The 27,408-nt window shown below is 32.2% G+C and overlaps 1 protein-coding gene across 2 annotated transcripts in view; it reads right to left on the bottom strand.

Annotated features, from left to right (window-relative positions):
* The window catches only part of LOC132721609 (plexin-B1-like), a 30,904-nt gene extending 3,939 nt beyond the window's left edge, over positions 1 to 26,965 (bottom strand). Inside the window, exons 1-10 of one of the 2 annotated variants that reach the window (XM_060705928.1) lie at positions 26,781 to 26,965; positions 21,380 to 21,467; positions 20,359 to 20,634; positions 19,462 to 19,623; positions 17,753 to 17,870; positions 16,912 to 17,019; positions 11,950 to 12,098; positions 5,246 to 5,376; positions 4,427 to 4,486; positions 3,814 to 3,885 (exon numbers count right to left, since the gene is read on the bottom strand). In XM_060705928.1, the coding sequence (XP_060561911.1) occupies positions 3,814 to 3,885; positions 4,427 to 4,486; positions 5,246 to 5,376; positions 11,950 to 12,098; positions 16,912 to 17,019; positions 17,753 to 17,870; positions 19,462 to 19,623; positions 20,359 to 20,634; positions 21,380 to 21,467; positions 26,781 to 26,950 (1,334 nt within the window). In that variant the 5' untranslated portion in view covers positions 26,951 to 26,965. The remainder of the gene's footprint in view (positions 1 to 3,813; positions 3,886 to 4,426; positions 4,487 to 5,245; positions 5,377 to 11,949; positions 12,099 to 16,911; positions 17,020 to 17,752; positions 17,871 to 19,461; positions 19,624 to 20,358; positions 20,635 to 21,379; positions 21,468 to 26,780) is intronic. The other variant, XM_060705929.1, reaches the window with a different exon arrangement.
* Positions 26,966 to 27,408: the final 443 nt, after the last annotated feature.

Genomic DNA, 27,408 nt, shown 5'->3' with positions numbered 1-27,408 from the left:
CTTGTGGCAAATCTGCCTTCATTTGTGGCTTATCTGGCTTTACTGGTGGCTAATCTGCCTAAACTGGTGGCTAATCAGCGCAGCTACACCCTTGTGATATAATTCCTAGCATCTGAACTCCAAACAGTGATTTTTTTAGCAATAAAATCACTGTTCTGACTATATCATTTTGTAATTATCATTACAGTGGGTATAAACAAGTGCAGGTAGAGCCCATGTCTTGTGAAAAGACATCGCAAATTATCAATTAAACTGGTCATAGATTGGTCTTTGATAATGATATCACGACTTTCAGATTTGTTTTCGTAAAGTTGAAGGACACAGACATTTGAAATCGCACGTATGTAGTGAACGTTTCTTCACATTCAATAAGCCAGGTGCTAAAAACCATTTAGCAGTTTAGGTAAACAAAGGACTTAGAACTGCTTGTGCCTGGTTGATTGAGGTTGGACGTAAGTACTGTATTGATTTTAAAGCTGTTTTTGCCGTTTCATTCCAAGTCACGTCACCGCTGTTTACGTAAACAGGTTACACTCCTTTGGTAAGTCACAAAAACCGACCCTTAGCTGTGTCTTATTAATATTTTAGACACAAGTCTATGGAACGCCGTGACTGTCTTATGTAATCAATGTTTTTGTTATCTTGTGAAACGATGATATTATTTTGTCGTTCGAGCATGTTATCATGTGCAATTTACATCATGTCTTGTCAAATGAACATGCTGACTTGTACAAACAGCATGTTAACTTGTCAAACTATTATGATGACATGTGCAGACAACATGCTATCTTGTCAAGTATCGTGATGACTTGTGCAAACAAACATGTTAACTTGTCAAAGTAATAATGACTTGTGCAAATGACATGGTAACTTGTCAAAATGTAATGATGACTTGTGCAAACGTCAGTGTGAACTTGTCAAATTATTGTACTGACATGTGCAAACAGCATGTTAACTTGTCAAAATGTCATGATGACTTGTGCAAACGCCATGTTAACTTGTCAAAGTATAATGATGACTTGTGAATAGGACATGTTAACTTGTCAAACTATCGTGATGACATGTGCAAACAGCATGTTAACTTGTCAAAGTATAATGATGACTTGTGCAAACAGCATGTTAACATGTCAAGTAACCATGATGACTTGTGAAGACAACATGTGAACTTGTCAAAGAATCGTGATGACTTGTGCAAATGACATGTTATCTTGTATCATGCTGACATGTCAAAAAGCACTGTTAACTTGTCAAAGTATCATGCTGACTTGTGCAAATACCATGCTAACATGTCAAAATTCAATGATGACATGTGTAAACAGCATGTTAACTTGTCGAATTATCGTTATGACATGTGCATACAGCATGTTAACTTTGTCCAAGTTTCATGATGACTTGTGCAAACGACATGTTAACTTGTCCAAGTATAATGATGACTTGTGCAAATGCCATGCTAACTTGTCAAAATTTCATGATGACATGTGCAAACAGTATGTTAACTTGTCAGATCATCGTGATAACATTTGTGCAAACAACATGCTAACTTGTCCTAGTATCATGATGACTTGTGAAAGCAACATGTTAACTTGTCCAAATTTCATGATGACATGTGCAAACAGCATGTTAAACTTTGTCAAAGTATCGTGATGACTCGTGCAAACTACATTCTAACTTGTCAATGTATCATGATGACTTGTGCAAATGCCATGTTAACTTGTCAATGTATCATGATGACTTGTGCAGACAACATGTTAATTTGTTCAAAGAATCGTAATGACTTGTGCAAAACACATGTTAACTTGTTAAGTATTATGAGCATGTCATCACGATAATTCGACAAGTTAACATGCTGTTTGCCACATGTCATCATGAAATATTGACAAGTTAACATGTCGTTTTGCACAATCATTATGATATTTTGACAAGTTAACATGGTTGTTTCTGCACAAGTCATCATGATACTTTGACAGTTAACATGTTGTCTGCACATGTCATAATGATTATTTGACAGTTAACATGCTGTTTGAACAAGTTCAGCATTGTCTTTAGACAAGATATGATGTAAATTGCACATGTTTATATGCTTAAATGACAAAATAATATCATCATTTCAGAAGATAGCAAAAACATTGATAGCATAAGACAGTCACGGCGTTCCATACAAGTCAATATTTGAGTAGAACTATGCTGCCTTAGCTACAATATTCTTGAGACTGCATTCAAAAGGCAAAAAGAATCCCCATATTTTTTTGTTCAGTTACAAAGTTAAACTAATATAAAAACATATTTTTTATTAATTTTGAAAATATGTGGTTTCCTTAACCCTTGACCTGCTAAATTTTTGTAATGGATTTGCCTTTTTTTGAATTTGGAACAGTCCATTCAAAGTTTAAGGGATTTTGATATCAACGCTTTAAAATTAAGGTCCCAAACAGAAAAAGCCGTCAAGCCAAAAGGATTCGGGCGGCTTGGCCTATACTGGGAAAAGGCAAAAACACTTTCGGCCTTACGGGTTGAAAAACTTACATTTTGGGTTAATTTTAAAAAAATTGTACCTTTAGAATGTTTTTTAAAAAGGTTCGGGGTCATACACAAACTGTTATTAACAAAATAAATCATGTGCAAGGATTTTGTGCATGAAAAAATCTGCTTTTGGAAAAGATATAAAAATTTTCTTTTGTAAAAAATTGGGGAACAAATTCTTAATAAAAATTGAAAACCAGTTCGGGACGGGAACAGATTTACAAGAAAAAATGATTTTGTTTTTGGGTGTCCTTACATGTGATCATGTTTTCTTTTTTTTGAAAAAAAACTATTCATAAAAAAAACCGGTTTTGGAATATTTTCAGAACATAACAGATTACGGACAAGTCAAAAATTTTCCATGTAAGTTCACCAACAAATATTATAAAGTTATCAAACACACATTACGAAAATAGATTTACGTCTCTTTGGGGCACATAATACAGTGTTTTTGTTTTATTTTGGGATACCAATTGGAAAAGCAATTAATTAATATAGCTACTTTTAATCACCTTTTTTCACTATGAATACACTATGAATCATTGAATGAATCATTTATAAGCCCAGATTTTCTGCTCCAGAAAAATACGATGTTCAAGGTCCCTTTGATAAAGGACAAATTACTGACTGCCAACTGCGATTTAAATTCTCAAATCAATATAAACATTCATTAAAAGGTTACATATTTATATAATTAAGCATTGATAAAATGAAATTATAACTTTACTCATTGTGAAAAAAGATTAAAGTGTTCCATTATTGTGTCACTTAATTGACCTGTGACTGATTATAATGTACCCAAAGATTTTAAACAATAGCTAGTAAGCAGGCAGTAATTCCTTTTCTTTAAGCACAGTTTAGGTTCATAAAATCTGAAAACCTTACATAAAGCAACTTGGAGAATGCAAAACAGGAAAATTTGATAATAATGTATGAAGAAATAAATTCAAAAGCAATATTTAGTTTGACTCTTAGTCCAATCTGAGTTAAAAGAGTTTACCGGTAAATGCTTTTCAGGTTTTGGTCATTTTGCATGATTAAAATGATAATACTCTAAATACATAAGGAGCAAATGATCTGAAATTTTGCACATAAGTTATTGGTATAAAATGATCTTCCTTGAGTTGTGTAAAAAAATCTTGGGGAAAAAAATTTCCATTCCTATCTTGTCAAAAAACTTTGGTGGAGTCTATTTTATAATACTGAAAATATAATTGCTTGTCAAAATAGTCTGCATATATTTTGATATATTTACTATTCATCTTTAAAAAAAAATATGCCTTCACTACATACCTTCTGAAGAGTGCCTTGTGTTTTCTTGCTGGAGAATCTTGTACCAAATTATTCATCAACAATTTTAATATCCTGAAAATATATAAGAACCTTAAATTTACCAAACATCCAGGTTTTTTTTTTTACATTTGGGAAACATGTCTTGTCCCCCAAGAATTAGGAATTTCTGCGTCATTCATGAGTTTCATTATTAACAGATTGGAAATTCATAATTATTATCTGTTAAAATGTGGTTAAATTATGTGGGTTGTATTTTTCAGCTTGTAGATTTAAATATCCCCCTTGCCCGTGATCAAATCAGTTGCCTCAGAAAAATATAGGAACTCTGGTCATTTTAGACAGTATCAACAGTGTAGTTAGTTTTACCATGTATAACAAAATCTGAAAGATTTTCAAATATTTTTTTTTTTTTTTTTAGGGAGTGAACGGGGAGGGGGGGGGGGGGTGGTTGTTGGTAGGTTTGGTTGTTGTTGGATTTTTCGGCGCACTGATGTTCCGTCTAGCTTGATAGCTTCCGCACATGAAAGAACTCAAATAACAGAGGACTGAAGATATTGATAACTATGGATAAAAGACGTTTTGCTCAGGTGAGCTACAAAATATATAAACTTACTCATCAAGATAATCCATTCTACCCATTAACACTGCACACAGGTTTCCAGCCAAGTTTGATCTGAAAAGAATGATTAGATATGTAATTATGTTCATTTTTTTAGCTTTTCAGTGAAATTGGAACCTCTGCACAGTGTCCCTCTCTACAGCAATAACCTCTTTACAACAACATTGGGCCAACAAATTTTACCTCCCTAGAGCCACACCTCTCAGCAAGAACTAAAATCTCCTAAAGGGTGTTGCTCTATACAGGTTATACTGTATAGCAAAATAAGTTTGTTTGGTACAAACTTATCTGTAACTTTGCATCAGTACTTGTTACAGTGTCCATTGTTATCAGGGGAGTGGCATAATTTGTCCTTTTTTTAAAAAAACTATCATGAGTAGTAAATACAACCTCAATATGGCCATAAAATTGCTTAAAACAGTTAAAATCTTCATAAACTGTAGTGAAAAAGTTTTTTTGATTTTTTGTTTTTCCATGTGAAAAATGCAACTTGGGATACTTCAACTCTATGCCTACTTGCAACTACATAATCTAACAATTAATGTGGCCAGTACAGACAATCATAATTGTTCACTATACAGTCTTTATATAGTTTCCATAAAGATTATGATTTTGTTCACATTTATATAATGTGCCAAGAAATGATTAATAGTTATATGCTTTTTCTCACATATCCAAACACAATAGAAACACTGTATTAACTAACTGACTTCCTTTGATTATAGCTTTCCATACTTGAAATTTTTGGCATGTTAATATCAATAAGAAAAAAAAATTCGGAAGAAAATAACCAAACTGAACATAGAAACTTACTTCTCTCGTATGAAGAATCGTTTCTCGTTTTCCATCGTGGAAATTACGGAGACAAGGAAGAATTTGTTGTAGATTAACGATTCTAACGACTCCATTCCACGATTAGCTTTCAAACGCTCATCATCTGTCATCTAAAAACCACAAAATCAAATTTTCTTTAACAAAAGACGGGTCAATTAAACGACAATAAATGAATAATAAAAGAATATAACTTTAATTAATGACTGATATAAATGTACACAGATTTATAATTCATGCATAATGTAAAAACATGAACGCTGCGCGTGTTAATGTAATATACATAATCAAAATCTATAAATAAAATTCAACATTTATATATCGCATATTGATGATCATTTCTTTTTTATATACTAATACACATTCTATCTTCACAACTTACGAAATAACACTCCTAATTTTCATTTCTTTAACTTTATTTTCATACGCTATTTTTCCGATGCTGACTGTGCTTTGTATTTCACTGTGCTTTGTATTTCAATCAATTGGTTGTTTATACTTTCATTTAAAAAAAATAACTATCAACATTTTTTCAGCTAGATTCTATTATAAAATCTTAATTTACATACTTACTTTGACTTAATTAATCATATAATTTACACATGTGATTATATCAAGCAACATTGTAATCATTATTTAGAAACATTTAATTTGTAAGATCATATAATTATGTTAAGCACGATGCTTGCACCATACAGGAGAAAAGGATAGTCAAAGAAGAATTTTTAAATTACATCTTGTTCCCCTACTGTATTTGTAAAATGAACTTGTCCTGGTTTGAATTTGGAACAGTCCATTGTGAGTTTTAGGGGTTTCAATGTAAAAATAATAAAAATTAAGCAGATGACAGCTAGTATAGTCTGGTAGACTGAAATGAGGACCAGACTGGACGTAAAAACCAGTCTAGACTGTCTCTATACCAGTTGCATAGCCAAAATATTATTACTACATCCCAAGCACTAAAAAGGTTCAATTAATACAATGCATTTAAAGCAGAAAAATAAATAAATATAACAATATATGCCAAAATTCTTTCGGGCATATAATAAAAAGATTTTGAAAAATTATATGAAATTTTTACATCTACAAGTATATCATATTATACTATAATTATAATCCCTTACAGAACTTATATCTACATTTCACTTAATGCCACACTGACACACTGTTTCTATACACAGTAATATATTGCCATTAAAACATATTTGAATATGCTTAATAATTCACTGACTTAATACATTTGAACAAAAAATTATTTTGGACCGGACTTTTAAATTAACTGTAACATTATCTTCCCCTTTGTCTGGTTTTAATAAACATATGTGTCAAAGCTTACTGACTTTCTATCATACTATAGAATAAATTACCACTATATCACAAAAAATTCTAAATATATATGTGTGCAAGAAAATCTTATTAAGTAATTGATGTTATACATGTGCAAAAAATTCTTATCTAGGAATTGATTTTAACTCATGAAGAAGAAAACTTTTTCTCCCACTCTCCATTGCTGTTGGAAGGGAAGCAATACCTACTTAACTATAAAAGTAACATTTTGGAGTTACCTCCCCTAACATGATAAATTTCTTCTTTTAAAACAATGCTGCCAAATTCAACAGGTGTTTTCCATTTAAACATCTCTATAAAACAGCAATTAAAATGTTGAAAATTATTGATATGCTCAAGAATTTGAAATATCCTGATTATTTGTTTGCCTTGCAAGAGTCAAAATATATAGATATTATCATCTCTTGTTACCATAAATAGCACTGTCTAAAAATAGACTTATTCCGGAATAAAGAATATTTTAGTTTTTCCCAGCAAATAACATAGCTACAAACAAACTTTTACAGTAACAGCTTCGAAAATAAGAGAAACATGTTGACTAATCTATTGTGATGGGGGTAGTGCCCCATTAAGCTATCATAGTAAGAGTTAGTTTGTACCTACAGATTAGCTGGGAAAAACCCACTTTGCCGAATTCCGGGTAACGTCTATGGACTACAGATTGCACTAAACAATAAAATATCACATACATACTGCATTGAATTTATTTAAGTGTTTATAATCAAGCATTGTATTTATTTAGAATTTCATAATCAATTATGTCTTCTTAATTATTTGCTCTAATTTGAATTTATTTTCGTTGAATACTTTGTACGTATTTGACTTCATGACTGGTTCCACGAAACTCTGTTAAAGGTTTGTTCCAGATTGAACTTGTCACCCTTGTGTCAAATCAATCAACTATTTGCCAATAGCTTTAAAAGGTTTCTTTGATTATCAAAAGTGTTTGTTAAATGTGAAAAAACTACTGTGTTAACTTTGTGACAAAATTGTGAACAAAATTCATACAAAAAGTGAAAAGAACTTTTAAATAATCAATGACTGTTTTCATTAGATTTCTAGAATGCCAGATAAAAATGTTAATACAATTATAAAGGTAAACAAATTATAACTTTTAAAGAGAAAATAAAAACAATTTTTCAAAAACACTTAATGTGAATTGGTAAAAAAAACCCTCTTTTAATTCAGTGACTGTGGACTAACAAAAAACAACTTAATGAATGCCCTACATTTCTAATTCAACTGTGAAAAATAATGCCTTTGCATTAAAAATGCTTGATAACAGTAAGAAAGTGCAATTTTTGCAAACTATAATAATGATTTTATTTCAAAGCTACTAACAATGTTACATCTGAATAATATGTAAAAAGTACAAACTGTCTAATATTGTATGTTCAATGTTCAGTACATAAGCTTAAATAACTTGCCAATGCCACCATAATTTTACATAGTGTGTTAAAGAAACACCATAACCTCCTTTATTTCATTAGTAAAGTAAATATCTATAGTATATTGGAAAACATGTTGTCTCACAGCCAGCAAATGGTAGTTGCACGAACATAACTGTATACATGACATACAAAATAGTTTTGACATGCTCTTTCATAACTAACAAGAGCCATGTCAACATGGCCACCCCCCGCCGAATGTGTTTGCTCATTGGAAGAATGTATATGTAGTAGAACAGAATAATTCCATTTTAAGAGGTCTTTTGATAATGAAAACTGATGGCTATAGTGATTACATATTTGAAACCTATGTGAATACTGATGGCTGAAAATAACAAAGGGCAATAACTGAAAAATAATGCAGGGTAGGTTATCATTCTTGTGTGCTGCATCCTTCCTAAGTAAAATCTATCCACCTATGAAGTTTCAAGTTGATACCTCAAATACTTTTTGAGAAAAAAATTGAATTGAAAAATTAAGTATGAAAAATAACAAAGGGCAATAACTCAAAAATTATAAAAGGTAGAGTTATCATTCTTGTGCACTGCACACCTCCTGAATTAGATCTATGCACCTATGAAGTTTCATAATGATATCTCAAAGGCCTTTTGAGTTATGCTCTGGACAAAAATTAATTTTGAAAAATAAAAAAAGGGCAATAACTAAACAATTATGCAGGGTAGAGTTATCGTTCTTGTGCACTGCACTCCTCCTCAATGAGATCCATCCAGCTATGAAGTTTCAAGTTGATACCTCAAATACTTTTTGAGATAAACTCTGGACAAAATAGTATGAAAAAGAACAAAGGGCAATAACTCAAAAATTGTACAGGGAAGAGTTATCATTCTTGTGCATAGCATTCCTCCTCAATAAAATCTATCCACCTATGACATTTCATGTAGACATCTCAAACACTTTTGAGTTATGCTCCACTCGGGTTAAAAATTAGGTATGAAAAATAACAAAGGGCAATAACTCAAAAATTATGAAAGGTAGAGTTATCATTCTTGTGCACTGCACACCTCTTGAGTGAGATCTATGCATCTATGAAGTTTCATTTTGATATCTCAAAGGCTTTTTGAGTTATGCTCTGGACAAAAATTAATTTTGAAAAATAACAAAGGGCAATAACTCAAAAATTATGCAGGGTAGAGTTATCATTCTTGTGCACTGCACTCCTCCTCAATGAGATCCATCCACCTATGAAGTTTCAAGTTGATACCTCAAATACTTTTTGAGATAAGCTCTGGACAAAATAGCATGAAAAAGAACAAAGGGCAATAACTCAAAAATTGTATAGGGAAGAGTTATCATTCTTGCGCACAACATTCCTTCTCAATAAGATCTATCCACCTATGACATTTCATGTTGATATCTCAAACACTTTTTGAGTTATGCTTCACTTAGGTGAAAAATTAAGTAAGAAAAATAACAAAGGGCATAAACTCAAAAATTATGAAAGGTAGAGTTATCATTCTTGTGCACTGCACCCCTCCTGAGTGAGATCTATGCACCTATGAAGTTTCATGTTGATAACTCAAATACTTTTAGAGATATGCTCCGGACAAAAATGTCGGACGGAAGGACGGACGGAGACTATTTCTATATCCCCCGCCGCCTTTTCGGCGAGATAACAAAGGCATTAACTAACCAATTGAAAATCTACAGTAAAACCTCTTCAGAGTAGCCCTCTGTAGATCAATCTCCTCTTTACACCAACAGTAACAATTTTGCCCTGATTTCACACTTAATTTAACCTCTGTAGAGACCACCTCTCAGCAAAAACCAAGGATTCCCTAAGGGTGTTACTCTACAGGGGTTGTGCTGTATACCTCATTTATATGTTATTTTCGACTAAAAAGGTCTGTACATTTGCATTTACCCTTTAACTGCTAGGACCAACAGAGTTACCTTTGCCAGCAGTATAGCGCAAGGCCAGTCTGCACGTCCATGCCTGCATGTCCCAACATTGAAACAAGGCTTAGATTTATACTGCTGGTAACTTTAATGTATGTATTTTGTCATTGAAATCAATTGTAATTCAAAACGGACTTTCACAAAATCAAAACAGGGCAAAACCATCCACAAATTCTGCATGATATTCACAATTTCCCAGGATTTCCCCCCAAATTATTCCACAGGTTAAAAGTTGAAGCAATTTCTAAATTTCAGACATTAACTAATAAATGGTGGCAAACAATAGCATCCCATTTTTTTTTGTTGAAACCCAAAAAAGATATTTATGCATACATGTAAAAGCTATTAGCTTAAATAACTGCAGAAGAATATATTGATTTGTAGAGAAAAATCATTCTGCTAAGAGTGTCACAATTCACATTCATTTTTCAATCAGCCATTCATAATTACCAAAGAATCAGTGTTTAAAATTTAACATTTCTACAAAGACGCCCTGCGAAATGAAATAATTCAACTAGTTTTAGATAACAGAGTTTTCGTTTTTTGTTTTTGTATCCAAAAAATCTTTTACTTACAAAAGAAACCATTTGTTCTCTTTTTTTTCAATTTTAAGTTATTTTGTTCTAAAACCCAAACTGTTGTGGCCACTGACCGATCATTCATTGTTTTAAAATTACAGCAGAACCTTACAGTATGACTTAAAGGGACTCCACTGAGGTTTTTAGACATAACAAGACTTGAAATAATTTTACAAGATTTATATTTACATTTGATGTAGGTCAATGATTATAACTTGTGTGCAAAATTTCAGTTTATTCACTCTCTCTGCTTTTCTAGAATAATAACTTTTAATTGTGAAAAATGACCCAAAATTTGAAAACCGTTGCCATTTTTTTTTCCATTTAAATCTGACTAAGAATATCACAAAAAGTCTGGAATATTATTTATTTTCAAGTGAATTTCATAATTATCTTTTGAATAGATTTCTGTTTTTAGTCTCATTGGTGATCTTAAATAATGTAAGAAATTCAAATTTTATATTTTAGGCTTTTGGACCTCAGTGGAGTCCCTTTAATACTGTCTTAATAGCCAAGGAGGCCCCATGTGTATAAATGCTAATTTCAAACACTAAAGAATACATCCAGTTTTTTTAAAAGAACTGATCCATAATACAACATACATGTGACAAATATAATTATGTAACATAAACATTTAAACAACTAAAGGCATGCAGAAGAAAATGTTATATACTGATAAATATGGAAGAGCAACTGAAATTCTAAAACTGTATTTTAACATAACAATTGTTTTCCTCCTATTAAAAAACATAAAAGACAACAATTTAGTTATATATATCTATATACACTAGCATAATAAACTACATTTAAAAAGGTTTGCAGTTACTTAATTAATGATATGTCCATTAAACATATACAGTATTGATTGAAAAAATAATTTTGCTAGTTAAAGCTTATAATTTTTTATAGATTATATTTTCTTATGAATTTCATTGAATCAAAACATGACCAACTCAAATTCATTTTGAATCACATTAAAACTTAGATAACACTAACACCAAAAATGACCATCTCAAATTCAAAATCAGTCTCAGAATTTTTTTTTAATTAAAAACCTGTATAATATTTTTATAAATTTTAATTCTCTTCAGTATATTAGAATATGAGACTAGTGGATTATAGTTGTATATATTATCACCTTAGTGGATTGTAAATTGATATTTATTTTTACACATGACACGCAAATACTGACATATCAAATAATGACAATAACAATCTAATTGTCATGACAAAAAAAGAAATCCTTTCCTTTAAATGGCCTTGTTCTTAATCAAATATTGTTGATAAATATTACTTTTAATTGGAATGACAGCAAATAATTATCTCCCTTTATAACTTCTTTATGACAGTAGCTCTTCACAAAAAGAAGTGCAGAAATGTTAACAAGCATGCGTACCTTGCCGTTACTTACAACCGGTTCTGTCCAAAGATAATCTACAGAGAACATCACATTACACGCAAACTGTTGATAAGGGTGGTACGGGAAACCTTGCTCCACCAGGTTCTTGTTCACCGAAGACATGGTCGTGTGCATGTCCAAAAACTCTAGAAAAATAGAATAAAATAGCATTAACATTAGAAAACTCAACCATGTCCAAAAGAACCCTAATGAGCCCCTTAAACCAATTTTGGGGACATAATAAAGTAACTCCTTATTCAGACAATTATTCCTAACCTAAACTAGAACTATCGCTGAATGCGATTCATACCCCCACCAATGTCCTTGACAGAAGACAACTTGGAAAGGTGGTTAAGGGAATAACTTAAGTGACACAAATACATAAAAAGAAATTATCTCTGGTGAAAAAAAGACTAATTGTACAGGTAATAGTAAAAATATCTATTATCAAATCATGTTCGAAACAGTTACAAATAACCTTTCATTTTCCCAATATACTAAACTTTTTATAAGTCAATTTTTGACCTTCAAGTGTGGCCTTGACCTTCAGCTGGCACAAGGGTAAGATGGGTTCTGCACATCGCCCAATTGGAGTGAACATTTGAGTAAAGTTTGAAGAAAATCCTTCCATTAGTATAGAATTTATAGAGCGGACACAACATATTGTCTAGTATTGATTGTATGTAAATTTAAAGACTTAAAAAGGGGCATAACTTTGTCAAAATCCAATACAGAGTTATGAAACTTGACCTGCATATCGTAATTGTGACACCTCATATATCTTTTAAGTTTTAAGGAAATACCTATGCTAGTTTCCGAAATATTCAAGAACATGTTTTAATCTAAGAACATTTTCCAAGTCAATTTTTGACCTTCAAGTCTGACCTTGACCTTTAGCCTGCACAAAGGTGACATGGATTCTGCACATAACTTTGTTTAGGTGAACATTTGAGAAAAGTTTGAAGAAAATTCTTCCATTAGTATAGGATTTATAGAGCGGACACAACATATTGTCTAATATGTGATTGTATGTAAATTTGAAGATTAAAAAGGGGCATAACTTTGTTAAAATGCAATACAGAGTTATGAAACTTGACCAGCATATCTTAATTGTGACACTTCATTTATATTTTAAGTTTCAAGCAAATACCTTTCCTAGATTCAGAAATATTCAGATATATGTTAAAATTTAAGAACATTTTCTAAGTCAATTTTTGACCTTCAAGTGTGACCTTGACCTTAAGACATGGGTTCTGCACATAACCTTGTTGAGGTGAACATTTGAACCAAGTTTGAAGAAAATCTTTTAATAAGTGTAGGACTTACAGAGCGGACACGACATACTCTGTTATATTTGATTGTTCGATATTTGACCTTCAATTGTGACCTTGACCTTGAGCTGACACATGGGCAACATGGGTTCTGCACATCCCCTTGTTGAAATAAACATTTGAGCCAAGTTTGAAGAAAATCTTTCAATTAGTGTAGGACGTACAGAGCGGACACGACATATTGTGTAATATTTGATTGTTTGATATTTGACCTTCAATTGTGACCTTGACCTTAAAATGACACATGGGCAACATGAGTTCTGCACATTCCCTTGTTGAGGTGAACATTTTAGCCAAGTTTGAAGAAAATCTTTCAATTATTGTAGGACCTACAGAGCGGACACGACATACTGTCTAATATATGATTGTGTTTGATATTTGACCTTCAATTGTGACCTTGACCTTGAGCTGACACATGGGCAACATGGGTTCTGCACATCCCCTTGCTGAGGTGAACATTTGAGCCAAGTTTGAAGAAAATCCTTCAAGTGGTATAGGAGTTATAGAGCGGACACGAAAATGGAGACGGACGGACCGACCGACCGACCGACGCGACAAAGCGAATCCATTATAGCCCCCCCCACATTTTGTGGTGGGGGTATAATTAATGAGCTCAAACACTGACAGACATTCAGGTATGTGTAATAAACCTTAATATACGGAACCAATAGTTTAATAGTCATGTGACTTGCTGAGGTCACGAACCCTGAAAATTTTAATTATGTACAAACCCTGAAAATTTTAATTATGTGACATAACCTCCTATACAGATCATAAAATAATAAAACATTCATGCTGCAGTTACGTAATTTGCCAAAATCACTGTCTGTGTATTGGTAACTGTGTATAATATGAAACCATTTGCCAAAGTATAACTTCAAATGTACCCAACTTGCTAAAACACTGGGAAAAGTGGTTTCTACAGATATATAATTTGGCAGCATCATTGCTTTTGTATTGATAATTAAGATTATTTGTAAAGTGAAAATAAACGTGAATGAATGAATTGCCTTTGTAACAACATGCTCAGGCTTAAATTTCCTGTTACCGTGGCAATGAGGGGACGTCTCAAAATTGTAAAGAATCACTACAGTGAAATTTGAGAAAACCAACGTTGAGAAAATCAGAACTCTCTAAATACTGGACGAATTATTCAGTTCCAAATTTTCCCTTCTTTAAACTACTGCATCAAACATTGACAATACCTGAATCTGTAAAAACTGAATATCGGACAGTTGATAGGGGACTACAAAGTCAATTTTATAGACTTCTTCATATGACACCAGTACAGGTTGGTTCCAGGAAGCGGACTCGAAAGTGATTAATATAAGTTGCAAGAACTTGTTTCGCAATCCAGCTTAAATAAATATGTTTAAACCAATTATATAAACAATTACCCTAACAATAACTGACGACGAAGGTGTGAATAACCTTGTGTACTATTCAATTGATTGTGTCTTAAACGCTACCTAAGCGGTAAAGGAGCACTGATGGTCTAATTTGTTTATTATGCCTCTTTTCACAAAGGCATAGATTTTACTGTTTTATATAAATGCCAAAATGAACCATGAATTGGTTAGTTAAAATCAGTATGAATAAAGAATACAGTACTTTTATATTGCATTGCTTTTTGTATATTCATTTCCCAAAATGACAACGCAATGGAAACGAAATTTATCGGCGCAAAATTCTATTTCATGGCTGAAAAGATTTTGACGAGAATTGTCTATAAGTGATAAAGTTAAATAAATTAAAGACAGTGCAACTTTGCCGAAACCTACTTTAAAAATCTTTATCTGACAATATTTACAATGTGAGCATTATTATAAACAAATAAAGTAAACTATGTTTGTTAAGTCATTATCCATTACCCAAATGCATATACAAATGTCGTTATGAGATAACTGCTGTTGGTTTAAATCCAAAAATTTATTGTATTTATATGCAATAATAGGATGAAAATGCAAATATACAGTATCCTATGTAAGTCATTGCTCGGTACATAGGATCCTGAACAGCTAATGGGGACATTGAGAATACCAGACCACTGAGAAAACTGGACAAAACCCTCAGTCCGAAAGCCGTCTGGTTTCTCAACTTTAACTGTATTTTGTGTGGAATTTTTCCATCAAAATTGATTTCAAAGTGCTGCAACTTCTCAATGGATTGAGATAGAGTCAAATGCTTTTTAGCGTTGGTTACACGTTACCTTATGATCGATCTGGGGTCATTTTAAGCCTCTCACAAGTCCAAAATTTTCCTTGCGATGAGGGGGACTGCTGCCCCCCTTCAAACCCCCCAAACAGAAGGGGGCACATCCCCCTTCTGTCAACCTCCAGATGTATCTTTCGGTTCGGGGGCTGGTCACTTTTCTTAACAACATTTCTCAAACGAAAGCATGTGTTTGGGGCCCAAACAGGAATTTTTTTCACTATTTGAGGCCACAAAAAGGGGGAGGGGGTGGGTCGAAAGTGCGTTGTTTCCCGTATATATGAGGTAAAGGGTTAAGGTAGCTGACTACAAACCACATGCCCCTCACCATTGAAGGTTGGAATCTCACAAGCCAATCTGGTTTCTTTAATGTGAGGAAGCTATCAAACCAGTTAACATAAAGATTAGTGGTTCTACTCTGGTGCCTATTTGTGCTTGAAATAATGCACAGAGGAGCACCTGAGGACTACCTTCACTAGTCCCAATATATATATTGTCACTTAAGTGCAGTAACGTGTTAACTCCTCATATAATTTAATAGAATTTAACCCATTACTTCACTAAGGTGATGATATGACCTGCCACTTCAAATTCAACCCAACAAGCAATGAAATTACAGAAGTATGGATTGATGATTAAATAACCAAATGCAGGGGACATAAACAAGGGGGCCATGTTGGCCCTGAAATCGCTCACCTGTATATAGGCCCCTGGGCCAAGGCCAATTCTTAACCTGGGGCTTTTCTTTGAAAAAACTTGGTAGACACCCATTACAAGATGTTTCATGATAAATATCTAAGCACTACCTCTTTGGGGTTTTTATAAGAAGATTTCTTTAAGTTTTTACCATATGCATATAGGGAAAAATAATGGGGGGCAATACACCAGGCTTTTATTTGAATAAACTTGGCAGACACTCACTAGGAGATATTTCATGCTTAATATCTAAACTCTAGCTCTTTGGATTTTTTTATAAGAAGATTTTTTAAATTTTTACTATACACACATTAGGAAAATCAATGATCCCCGGGGCAGGGCCAATTTTAACCCAAGGGCCCTTATTTAAACAAACTTAGTAGACACCCACTAGAAGATGTTTCATGCTTAATATCTAAGCTCTAGCTATTTTGGTTTTTTAAAAGAGGATTTTTTAAGTTTTAACTATATACACATAAAGAAAATTAATGACCCCCTGGGGCGGGGCCAATTTTTACCCTAGGGCTTTTATTTGAACAAAGAAACATTCCTGTGAAGTTTGGATGAAATCGGCTCAGCGGTTTATGAGATGTCGCTTAAAGTAAATGTTTACGGACGGACAATGGACAGAAGGATGCCAGATGAAAAGCGATCACAAAAGTTCACCATGTCACTTTGTGACATTAGGTGAGCTAAAACAGCAATATGAAAACATTATTACCTTCCCTTGCTACTCGTTTAATCTCCATCTCCATGTCAGACAAGTTCTTTTCAATTGCCCTTGCCCTTTTCCCAACTTTCCTGTATTTGTAGCATCCAACAATAATGCCTAAAATTCATTCATATTTACATTATTTTGCATTCAAGCATTCATATTTACATTATTTTGCATTCAAGTGTGATGATAATTTATATTCATTTAATCACATATTAAGTCAATAAAATTATTCTGTTTCATCTTAATATTCTGTAACATAATACTTTGGCTTAATCTGACTAAAGTTCAGATCTACTTACTTCTTTTATGTAGATCTGATGAGGACGGTATCTTTATAATTGGGATTCCCGAGAAAGCGATGCAAACAAAACAGTTTTTATATAGGCATTAGAAGAAGTAACAAAATACCGTTATACATGTATACATGTGGAAGTTAAAAAAAAAATGCTGATTTTTGTTAGGAAAAAAAAATGTTGTAAGTAATTTTTAACAATTCCTTGAAAAAATGGAGTCAATTTTTAATGGGCAAGATTGTTTTGCCAGTTTACCTGTCGGCTATATGGACAACGCCATGTTTGTTCTCGAAATTGTGAATATTACCTACACTGAGTATTGGTTTTCCCAGGGTTAAAATTAGAAACCACATTGCTTTCAAAATTATGAAAACTCGCCGATGATTGGCTGTATGAATAGTCACCAGAAATAGTTTCATATATGGTCACGCTTAGATCTAAAAGCGAGTGTGATTTAGAGCTGATTTTAATCAAATTGCAAATTCACTGAAAACTAAATTTAGAGTAACAATAGCAATATAAACAAACAGAAAAGAACTAAGAACTCTTACCTATAATAGCTAAAGCAAAAACTCCACCAACTACAGCACCAAGTATTATAAATAGCATTTCTGTCTCCCTCACATACTCTAAGTAACCAACATTCTCAAAGTAATTTCCAATCGTCACCTAGGAAAACAATAAATAGTTTTAAGATCAGCATCTAAATGGAGCTCATATAGAGAAAAACCAACCTCAAAAAAAACAACAAGAGGGCCATGATGACCCTGAAATCGCTCACCTATATGTGGGCCCCCAGGGTGGGGCCAATTTTAACCCAAGGGCTTTTATTTGAACAAACTCTGTAGACACCCATAAGAAGATGTTTCCTGATAAATATCTAAGCTCTATCTCTTTGGGGTTTTTTTAAGTAGATTTCTTAAGTTTTTACTATTCACATATAGGGAAAAACAATGACCACCCCCCATGGGCGGGGCAAATTTTGACCCCAGGGCTTTTATTTGTTCAAACTTAGTAGACTCTCATTAGAAGAAATTTCATACTTAGTATCTGAACTCTAGCTCTTTGGGTTTTTTGAAAGAAGATTTTTTAAGTTTTTACAATACACATATAAGGAAAATCAATGAACCCCAGGGGCGGGGCCAATTTTAACCCAAGGGCCCTTATTTGAACAAACTTGGTAGACACCCATTAGAAGATATTTCATGCAATATATCTTAGCTCTAGCTCTTTGGGTTTTTAAAAGAAGATTTTTTAAGTTTTTACTAAATACATAAAGGGAAAAACAGTAACCCCTTGGGCGTGGCCAATTTTTACCCCAGGGCTTTTATTTGAACAAACTTTGTAGACACCCACTAGAAGACCTTTCATGCTATATATCTAAGCTCTAACTTTTTCAGTTTTTTTAAAAGAAGATTTTTTAAGTTTTTACTACACACAAATAAGGAAAATCAATGACCCCTGAGACGGAGCCAATTTTGACCCCAGGGCATTTATTTGAACAAACTTGGTAAACACTGACTAGACGATGTTTCATGCTAAATATTTAAGCTCTAGCTCTTTCTTTTTTCTACAAGAAGATTTTTTAAGTTTTACCAAAGGAACATTCCTGTGAAGTTTGGATGAAATTGGCTTAGCAGTTTATAAGGAGATGTCATTTAAAGTAAAAGTTTAGGGACAGACGCCGGATGAAAAGCGATCAAAATAGCTCACCATGTTACTTTGTGACATGTGAGCTAATAAGAAAGAATATCCTTTTATGCTCCTCTATGTTTTTTTTAGTTACCCAACAGCATGGACTAATTATGACAAAAAGAAGTAAAATCTATTTTTAGCATCAGTGGCCTTGACTAAACCACCCTTAAACTTTATCTTAGGTTAAAGGTCAATGACAGATACCAGTCCTCACTAAATAACAAAGAAACAAGTCAATAAATGAAGATATTAGGTATGTGTTCCTCTATGTTAGGCCTTGACTACTATCTGATTAATTCTCACATATTCAATTGCATCATACGTCTGAAGTGAAACATATAATATGAAGTAAGTAAATCATGAAAATACAAGTCATGTTTTATCAATCTTTATGATAACTATGGTAATCAGGGTATAGTGATCACCTATCTATAACAGCAATATTATCAGTCCCCAAGCCTACCACTATAGCAAGGTTAGACTGTTGATAATACTGCTTAACTAGATAGCATGAAATTAACATAATGTCATTTTAATATGTTACATAAGCTCAACTATTACTTACATTGACTTCGGGATGAGGGACGTTTTTTCTGCCTGAGGCAGGTTGATCTTTAGGTGCTAAACATGTGATAGAATCTGCCCGCAGTTCAAACACAGAGCAGCTTTCCAGTCCAATAGTAATATTAACATCTGACTCTTTTGCAACAAGATTTATATATGCTCCCTGCAAATAAAATATAAGAAACAAAATGTCTACATATCACATTGTAAACCTAGGAAGAGCCACCATAAGGCTCTTGACATTTTATAGTTTTTATAAAAGCAAACAAATAAAAGGTTAAAAAAAATCTTTAAAAAGAAAATTGAAGGAAAATTTTTTAATCGGTCTATCTAGTCACACTTCTTGTTTTGTCAAAGTATGAATCATTTCCATATATAAATGAAGTTAAGAAAATATAATCAAAATTCAAAAATCAGACCCTGAACGTCAAAGTCACTTAAATGTCAAGATCATATCTAAATTTTTCAATTTGTCTGTTTGGTCACAAATATTGTTTTGTGCACATATGAAGCAAATCTGTACATAACAAAATTATGACAAACCAAAATTCAATAATTTGACCTTGAAAGTCAAGCTTAAAAATCAATGTCAAGGTCAGATCAATCTTTTAGATGGTCTTGTTTAAAAGGTTGTTTTGTCCAATTATGAAGATAATCCATACAATAATTACAAAGTTACAGTCAATTATAGCAATGACCAGTGAAAATTCAATAATTTGACCTTCAAGGTCAATGTCATACATGAGTCAATGTAAATTTGATATACATAATGATTCTGACCTAAAAGATGTGTCTAACCATTCATTAATTACAAAGTTATAGCTAGTTTTCCAAAAAAAAAAAAAAAAACAAGAAAATTTCATTAATTTGACCTTGACGGTCTATAAAAACTTGTTACCTTTATAGTGAGCTTTTGTTGATCATTGTCAAAGAGATGCACATTATTTTTGTCCTCAAATTTATACAAGGATGGATCTCGATAATACGTAATATCAAAAGCTTTGCTATAGCCATCAAGGTAAACCTTCACGATGACCTTTATGCAAGCGCTACAATCCGATCTTTTCCGTCGTCTCGAGTTGATCATGTTAGTGATTGCCGATTTCACAGATTTTGGAGCTTCTGGAGCTTTACATAACATTTCTGTAGATGATGATATATTGCAGTATTCTACCTGAAAGGACAATTCATTACACTGTTTAAAAGAATTATTCTTCAATAGTATCAAAGTAAATATATACAATGGCTTAGAATGTTTATATGGCTATAACCAATATTGAAATTTTTTTCACCTTCATCTCTATGGTAATGTCTGAGTTATCCATTTACACATTACCTATCTAACAATTGCTTGATCAACTATAAGAAAATCATAACTATTTGTTATATTTTGAGAAGTGCAGGTAGAAATCATAAAACAATGTTTGGATTTACCTTAAATAACAACTAGAGAACAGTGAGTTTTTTTGTTTTGTTTTTTTTATTTTCAAAACAATGTGTGGCTTTAGGGGAAAATAAAGCACAATAAATCAGAAAAGGGGGAAAACCTGAAATCAAATTCCAACAACGGAGAAAGGAGTTTACCCACACACTGTAAATTTTTTTCAATTTCAATAAAATTAAGCATGCATGGTACATATCAGAGGCTATCTATAGAGAAAGCTTTCTGTCTTTTGATCAAATATTAGTCAGCTGCCTTTAATTTATGGTTCTAGTGAAAAATGTGCACAGGGGAAAATATAGTATTTATAGGGGAAAATATAATATTTTTAGGGGAAAATATAGCTATTTTGGGCTAGAGGACACAACCTTTATTCGGCTGTAAAATAAAGAATAAAAAATCACCGGTTTAGAACTGAGATTAATGATATACCTACTAATTACAGGTACTTAAAAAAATTTTGCTAGCATTTCCTTACCTTAGATTCACCCTTATACGTTGTTTCAATTCTACCAACATTTGCATTTGTCAAATTCTTTCCTCTAATGGTTATTCCTGTGCCACCACTAGAATAAAAACAAGAGGGTAATGATGGTCTTAGATCACTCACCTGAGACAAATGCTTAAAAAGCTCATTATTATAAAATTTATAAGAAGGTCATTGTGGCACATTTAGATGGGGTCAATATGAGAGACTAGTAACTTAAGAATTGCTGACAGTGTGGGATCTATAAGGATCAACATGTTGTATGAGCAAAAAACTTTACACTCATTGCTTAGTACAGTGGAACCTGTCTAATCCGAACTCGTCCGGACCAGAAGAAAAGTTCGGATTAGAAAGGTTTCCGGATTAGAAAGGTTTCGGAATTAGAAGGTTTTTTTACATGTTTTTTTTTCATGTTATTTGCAAAATAGTTTAAGGAAAGAAAACGAGAATGTATTTGAAATTGCAATTTAGATATTTTATTTTATTTTTCTTATCGTTCATTTTAATACATCTGAATTCAAAAATAAAGAAATAAAAATAAATAAATAAATAAGCAAAAATATTATGTCCTCTAGGATAAGTTAACCTACGATGTTAAACAGGAGGCAGACATGATTAGATATTCGTACCTGCATTTGTCAGTTGTTGTTTACTCTTATCCGATTCAGCGACTATCCGAATTTACTGACAGTTTACATTAATTTTCATTACTTAATCACGTATCATTGAATCCAATACAAAGGATTAAAAAATATTTCTATTGCATTATATCAAAATATTTATAGAAGCTGACGAAAAACAATCAATTAAGCAATTATAGAAGATATCAAGGCAAGCTAAGTGTAATTTTCACACCTTCGCAGATCATATGTTTCACCCATTAATCAAGACCATGATTTTGGTGTATGTTTACACCTGCAAGATGTGCGATTATTTGTTATTTTGAATGAAGGTGTGACATTTGGCAAAATCTGTTCGGATCCAAGAGGTAAATTTTAGAGTAAAATAAGAACAAAAATTGAAAAAATCGTCCGGAATTCGGAGTAGACAGGTTCCGGATCCGAAAGGTTTTTTACTATTAAAAATAAAACGGATAAAATCGGGACCGGACACTTCGTTCGGATTACAAAGGATTCCGGATTAGAAGGGTTCGGATTAGTAAGGCTCTACTGTACTAGTTGAGTAGATTCTAGAGTGGTTCAATATGGTTATAGCTTCTAACACAATCAAACGAAAATAAACAAGAATTTGTGTACCAACATCCCTCGCCTAAAGGAAGTTTCACATGAAGCAAAGAATTGTGCTATTCAAAAGATTGAGGCATGGATCTGGACTTTCAGTGCAATATCTTGATCAATGCTAGATTTGTATAACAATAAATTCATTGAATGGAATTACTCCTGTGTATGTGTAAATGGAAACACATTTGTATAGTTGACATCACTATTTCCAGATGTTGCACATGACACATTGTCCCATTATTGTAACATTTGAGACAAGAAATTTCAAAATTCTTTGAACAGAAAAAAATATATTAGACCATGTTAATCTTTTATCTTCAAGTGTGACCTTGACAGTAATGGTACTGGTGTTGCTCATAAAACTTCCTCCCATCGTTGTGAACATAATTATGTTCAAAGTAATTTCAAAATCCCTTCATGATTGGGAAAGTTATGGATCAAACACAAAATATACACGAAAAGCAGATAAAATGTCTTAACCTTAAAGCAGCATGCCTCTAGATTCATGCTAATTTACATGAAAATTTTGAAAATATATTTGAATGTATAGTATTGTGAAATAACCAAAAGGCAGCAATTTACACATTATCAATGGCACTTACAAGCCATGTAAATGACCAACAAGAGCCACTGACGGGCGGGGGCAATGCTCGACTTTACTTTTTCTAAACGCAAACATAGAAAGGTTTGAACATATCTTAACGTTTCCTTTTTATAAATTTAGTTGTTCTCTCTTGTCAAATTAGTTTTGTTTATATATTTTGTATATATATATGAATAGAAACATTACACAATTTCTAAAAAAAGCAACATTACGCAATTTCTAAAAATAGCAACAAGACGCAATTTCTAAAAATAGCAACAATGACGCATTTTCTATAAATAGAAACAATGACGCAATTTCTATAAATAGCAACAATGACGCAATTTCTATAAATAGAAACAATGACACAATTTCTATAAATAGCAACAATGACGCAATTTCTAAAAATAGAAACAATGACGCAATTTCTAAAAATAGAAACAATGACGCAATTTCTATAAATAGAAACAATGACGCAATTTCTATAAATAGCAACAATGACGCAATTTCTATAAATAGAAACAATGACGCAATTTCTAACAAGAGCTGTCACAGGAGACAGCGAAGCTCGACTAATAAAATACTGGACGCAGTAAGGAGGACAAAACTATGAAAGAAAAATCCATAATGTATAATTATGTATTAAGTTATAGAAAAAAAATAACATTTGTTAACATTAATTCCAAGATCAAGGGGAATAATTCTAGAAATAGACATGCTAGAGTTATGGACCTTGTCACACAACATTTGTGTAATGATAAGAAATATATATTTGAAGTTTGAAGTAGGTGACCTTAAAAAGTAAAGAAGTTATTATATTTCTTAAAGAAAATCCTAAGTTCAAAGACAGATAAATCTGTAAATATTGCTTCAAGAGTTATGAACATTGTCACATAAAATGTAATTGATGATAAGGAATAGGTATTTGAAGTTTGAGGTAGATACCTTTAAAAATAAAAAAGTTATAATAAAAAATAACATTTTTCTAGTAAAAAAATCTAAGTTTATGGAGAGATAATTCTTGCAATATTGGTGCTAGAGTTATGAACCTTGTCACATAAGATGTGGATGATGATAACGTAAATATATTTGAAGTATGAAGTTGATCCCTTTAGAAATAAATAAGTAACAGTAAAAAATAATATTTTTTATGGAAAATTCTAAGTTCAAAGGGAGATAAATCTAAAAATATTGGTGCTAGAGTTATGAACCTTGTCACATAAGATGGGGATGATGATAACGTAAATATATTTGAAGTATGAGGTTGATCCCTTAAGAAATAAAGAAGAAACAGAAAGAAATAGTATTTTTTTAGAAAAATTCTAAGTTCAAGGGGAGATAAATCTGAAAATATTGGTGCTAGAGTTATGAACCTTGTCACATAAAATGTGGTTGATGATAAGGAACATATATTTGAAGTTTGAAGTTGATACCTTAAGAAATGACAAAGTTATAGAGAAAAATATTTTACTGCACCAAAACTTTAATCTAAAATCTGGACGCGGACGCCGACGCCGGGGCGAGTAGGACAGCTCTCCATATACTTCGTATAGTCGAGCTAAAAATAGAAACAATGACGCAATGTCTATAAATAGAAACAATGACGCAATTTCTAAAAATAGAAACAATGACGCAATTTCTATAAATAGAAACAATGACGCAATTTCTAAAAATAGAAACAATGACGCAATTTCTAAAAATAGAAACAATGACGCAATTTCTAAAAATAGAAACAATGACGCAATTTCTAAAAATAACAACAATGACGCAATTTCTATAAATAGAAACAATGACGCAATTTCTAAAAATAGAAACAATGACGCAATTTCTAAAAATAGCAACAATGACGCAATTTCTACAAATAGAAACAATGATGCAATTTCTACAAATAGAAACAATGACGCAATTTCTAAAAATAGCAACAATGACACAATTTCTATAAATAGAAACAATGACGCAATTCTATAAAAAGAAACAATGACGCAATTCTATAAATAGAAACATTACGCAATTCTTGTTGTTGTTGTTGTAAATATATATATATACACACACACACACACGCACACACACACACACACTAATAAATATATAATTATGGTCATTTAATGCACAAATCTGAGAAAATTCAGTAATTTAACCTTCAAGATCAAGGTCATTAAAGAGCCCAAGCAAATTTGGGTTTGATAAACAACAAGGTCTGGTCCTTAAGAATGTTCTGTTATAATATGAAGTTGATCCATTCAATAATAGCAAAGTTACAGTCAGTTAAGTTCAAGTTTCAAGACAATCCATTCAAAAATAACAAAGTTACAGCCAATAATAGCCAAAAAAATGAATTTTTCACTAATTTGACCTTCAAAGTCAAGGTCATTTATGAGTGAAGGTCAAGGTCTGTCTAGTTATTTTTAAGGGATATCCCTGAAGATAATTATGTTCAAGTTTGAAGACAATCCATTCAAAAATAACAAAGTTACAGCCAATAATAGCCAAAAAAATGAAAATTTCAATAATTTGACCTTCAAAGTCAAGGTCATTTATGAGTGAAGGTCAAGGTCTGGCTGGTTATTTTTAAGGGATATCCTTGAAGATTATTATGTTCAAGTTTGAAGACAATCCATTCAAAAATAACAAAATTACAGCCAATAACAGCATGAACAAGCAAAAATTGGACTTTTAACCTTGAAGGTCAAGGTCATTTATGGATGAAGGTCAAGGTTAGTGTGGTCTACTGAAAGGTCTTGTCCCAAGGGTTGTTGTGGCCAAGTATGAAGACAATACACCAAGAAATAAAAAAGTTATGATCCAGGTACAAGTTTGCAGACGGGAACGGCAACGGCAACCTGACTATAACAATACCTCTACTTTTTTTTTTCAAAAAAAAAAAAGTCGAGCTAAAAAGTGGTCAAAATATGCATAATAAAATAGCCCTTACTGCGTTAGTAACGCAGTAGAAATATAGTTGTAAAAACAAAAAAATCAGTCATTAACCACACATTATAATATTATGTAAAATATTACTTGAATCTGGAATCATTTTACTTTTCCTAAAATCGTAGTACATATTTCTATTGAAATATATTGACTCATCTGGAGGCATGCAAATTTAAACAATCATCTGAACAATTATATAATTATACTGTCATAATTATGAAATATTGCAAATGTAAACAAGGGTATTTTTTTTTCATTTATGAGCATTGGGTTTTTCTATATTTGAACTGTTAAACATAGTTTTTAGGCACCCCCCCCCCCTCCCATGACCCATATTCAAACTTAAGCTAGAGATTATTTTAACAACCTTTCTTACCAATTACAAGGATATTTGGTCTGAAATAAGTCTCTAAAGAAATTTCTCTTTTTAGGCAATGTGACCTTGTTTTTCATCCAGGATTACCAATATTTGAACTTGTCTAAGTACCAAAACAAGCTATTATACCAAAAAGCAAACAAATTGGGAGCTTATTTCTGCAAAAGTGATTAGTAGTCTTACCAGCCTTTAAAAGTAAAGAAGTATATTCAAGTTTGTATTAAATGTTTAAAGTTTTCACAGATTTGAGAAATGACTTACCTCACAGTTCCTTTACGTGGTGAAAAATCTTCAATTGTTGGATTTGGCAGGAACGTAAAAGTTTTCTCCAAATAGAATACTTCCTTGTCTATTTTAATATCCATACGATTCAAATTAGTGTCTTTTACTTCCAGTTCAGTGGGTATTTCACACTGAATTGTGAAGTCCATACTGAAAAAACAAAAACAACAACAAATGATGCATTAGAAAAGCTATATAAAAGCTTAGCTAAGGTATGTTAAAAAATCTATATCTTTTTTATGAATTCTCTAGCACACTTACTCATCAGTTACATGCTCATAATTTATTATATTTACATGTATATGTCTTGGTAACAAAATACTTCAGACTCTTGTAAAATACTTATCAATCTAATAAATAAAGGCTGTATAGGCAAAAGTGTAAAAGTCTATTTTAAGCACTGGTGAACTTGACCCACTGATCCCTACCTCAATGAAAAGGAAGAATACCATGCAAATTATCTTCCTACCAAATATGAAATACATCTGTTAATAAACTAGAACTGCCACTGTCATGGTGTGAATACCCCCACATACCACTTTGTCAGAATTAACAGTGGCCATTTAAAGCTCAGGGAGGTTGTTGGGCATACAAATTTTTCAAGTCA

This window comes from Ruditapes philippinarum, unplaced genomic scaffold (assembly GCF_026571515.1).
Source record: "Ruditapes philippinarum isolate M1 unplaced genomic scaffold, ASM2657151v2 ctg1656_1_1_1_1, whole genome shotgun sequence".
NCBI classification, from domain to species: domain Eukaryota; kingdom Metazoa; phylum Mollusca; class Bivalvia; order Venerida; family Veneridae; genus Ruditapes; species Ruditapes philippinarum.
The sequence above is the reverse complement of the archived record's forward strand: the minus strand, read 5'-3'. Positions and strand labels throughout refer to the sequence as shown.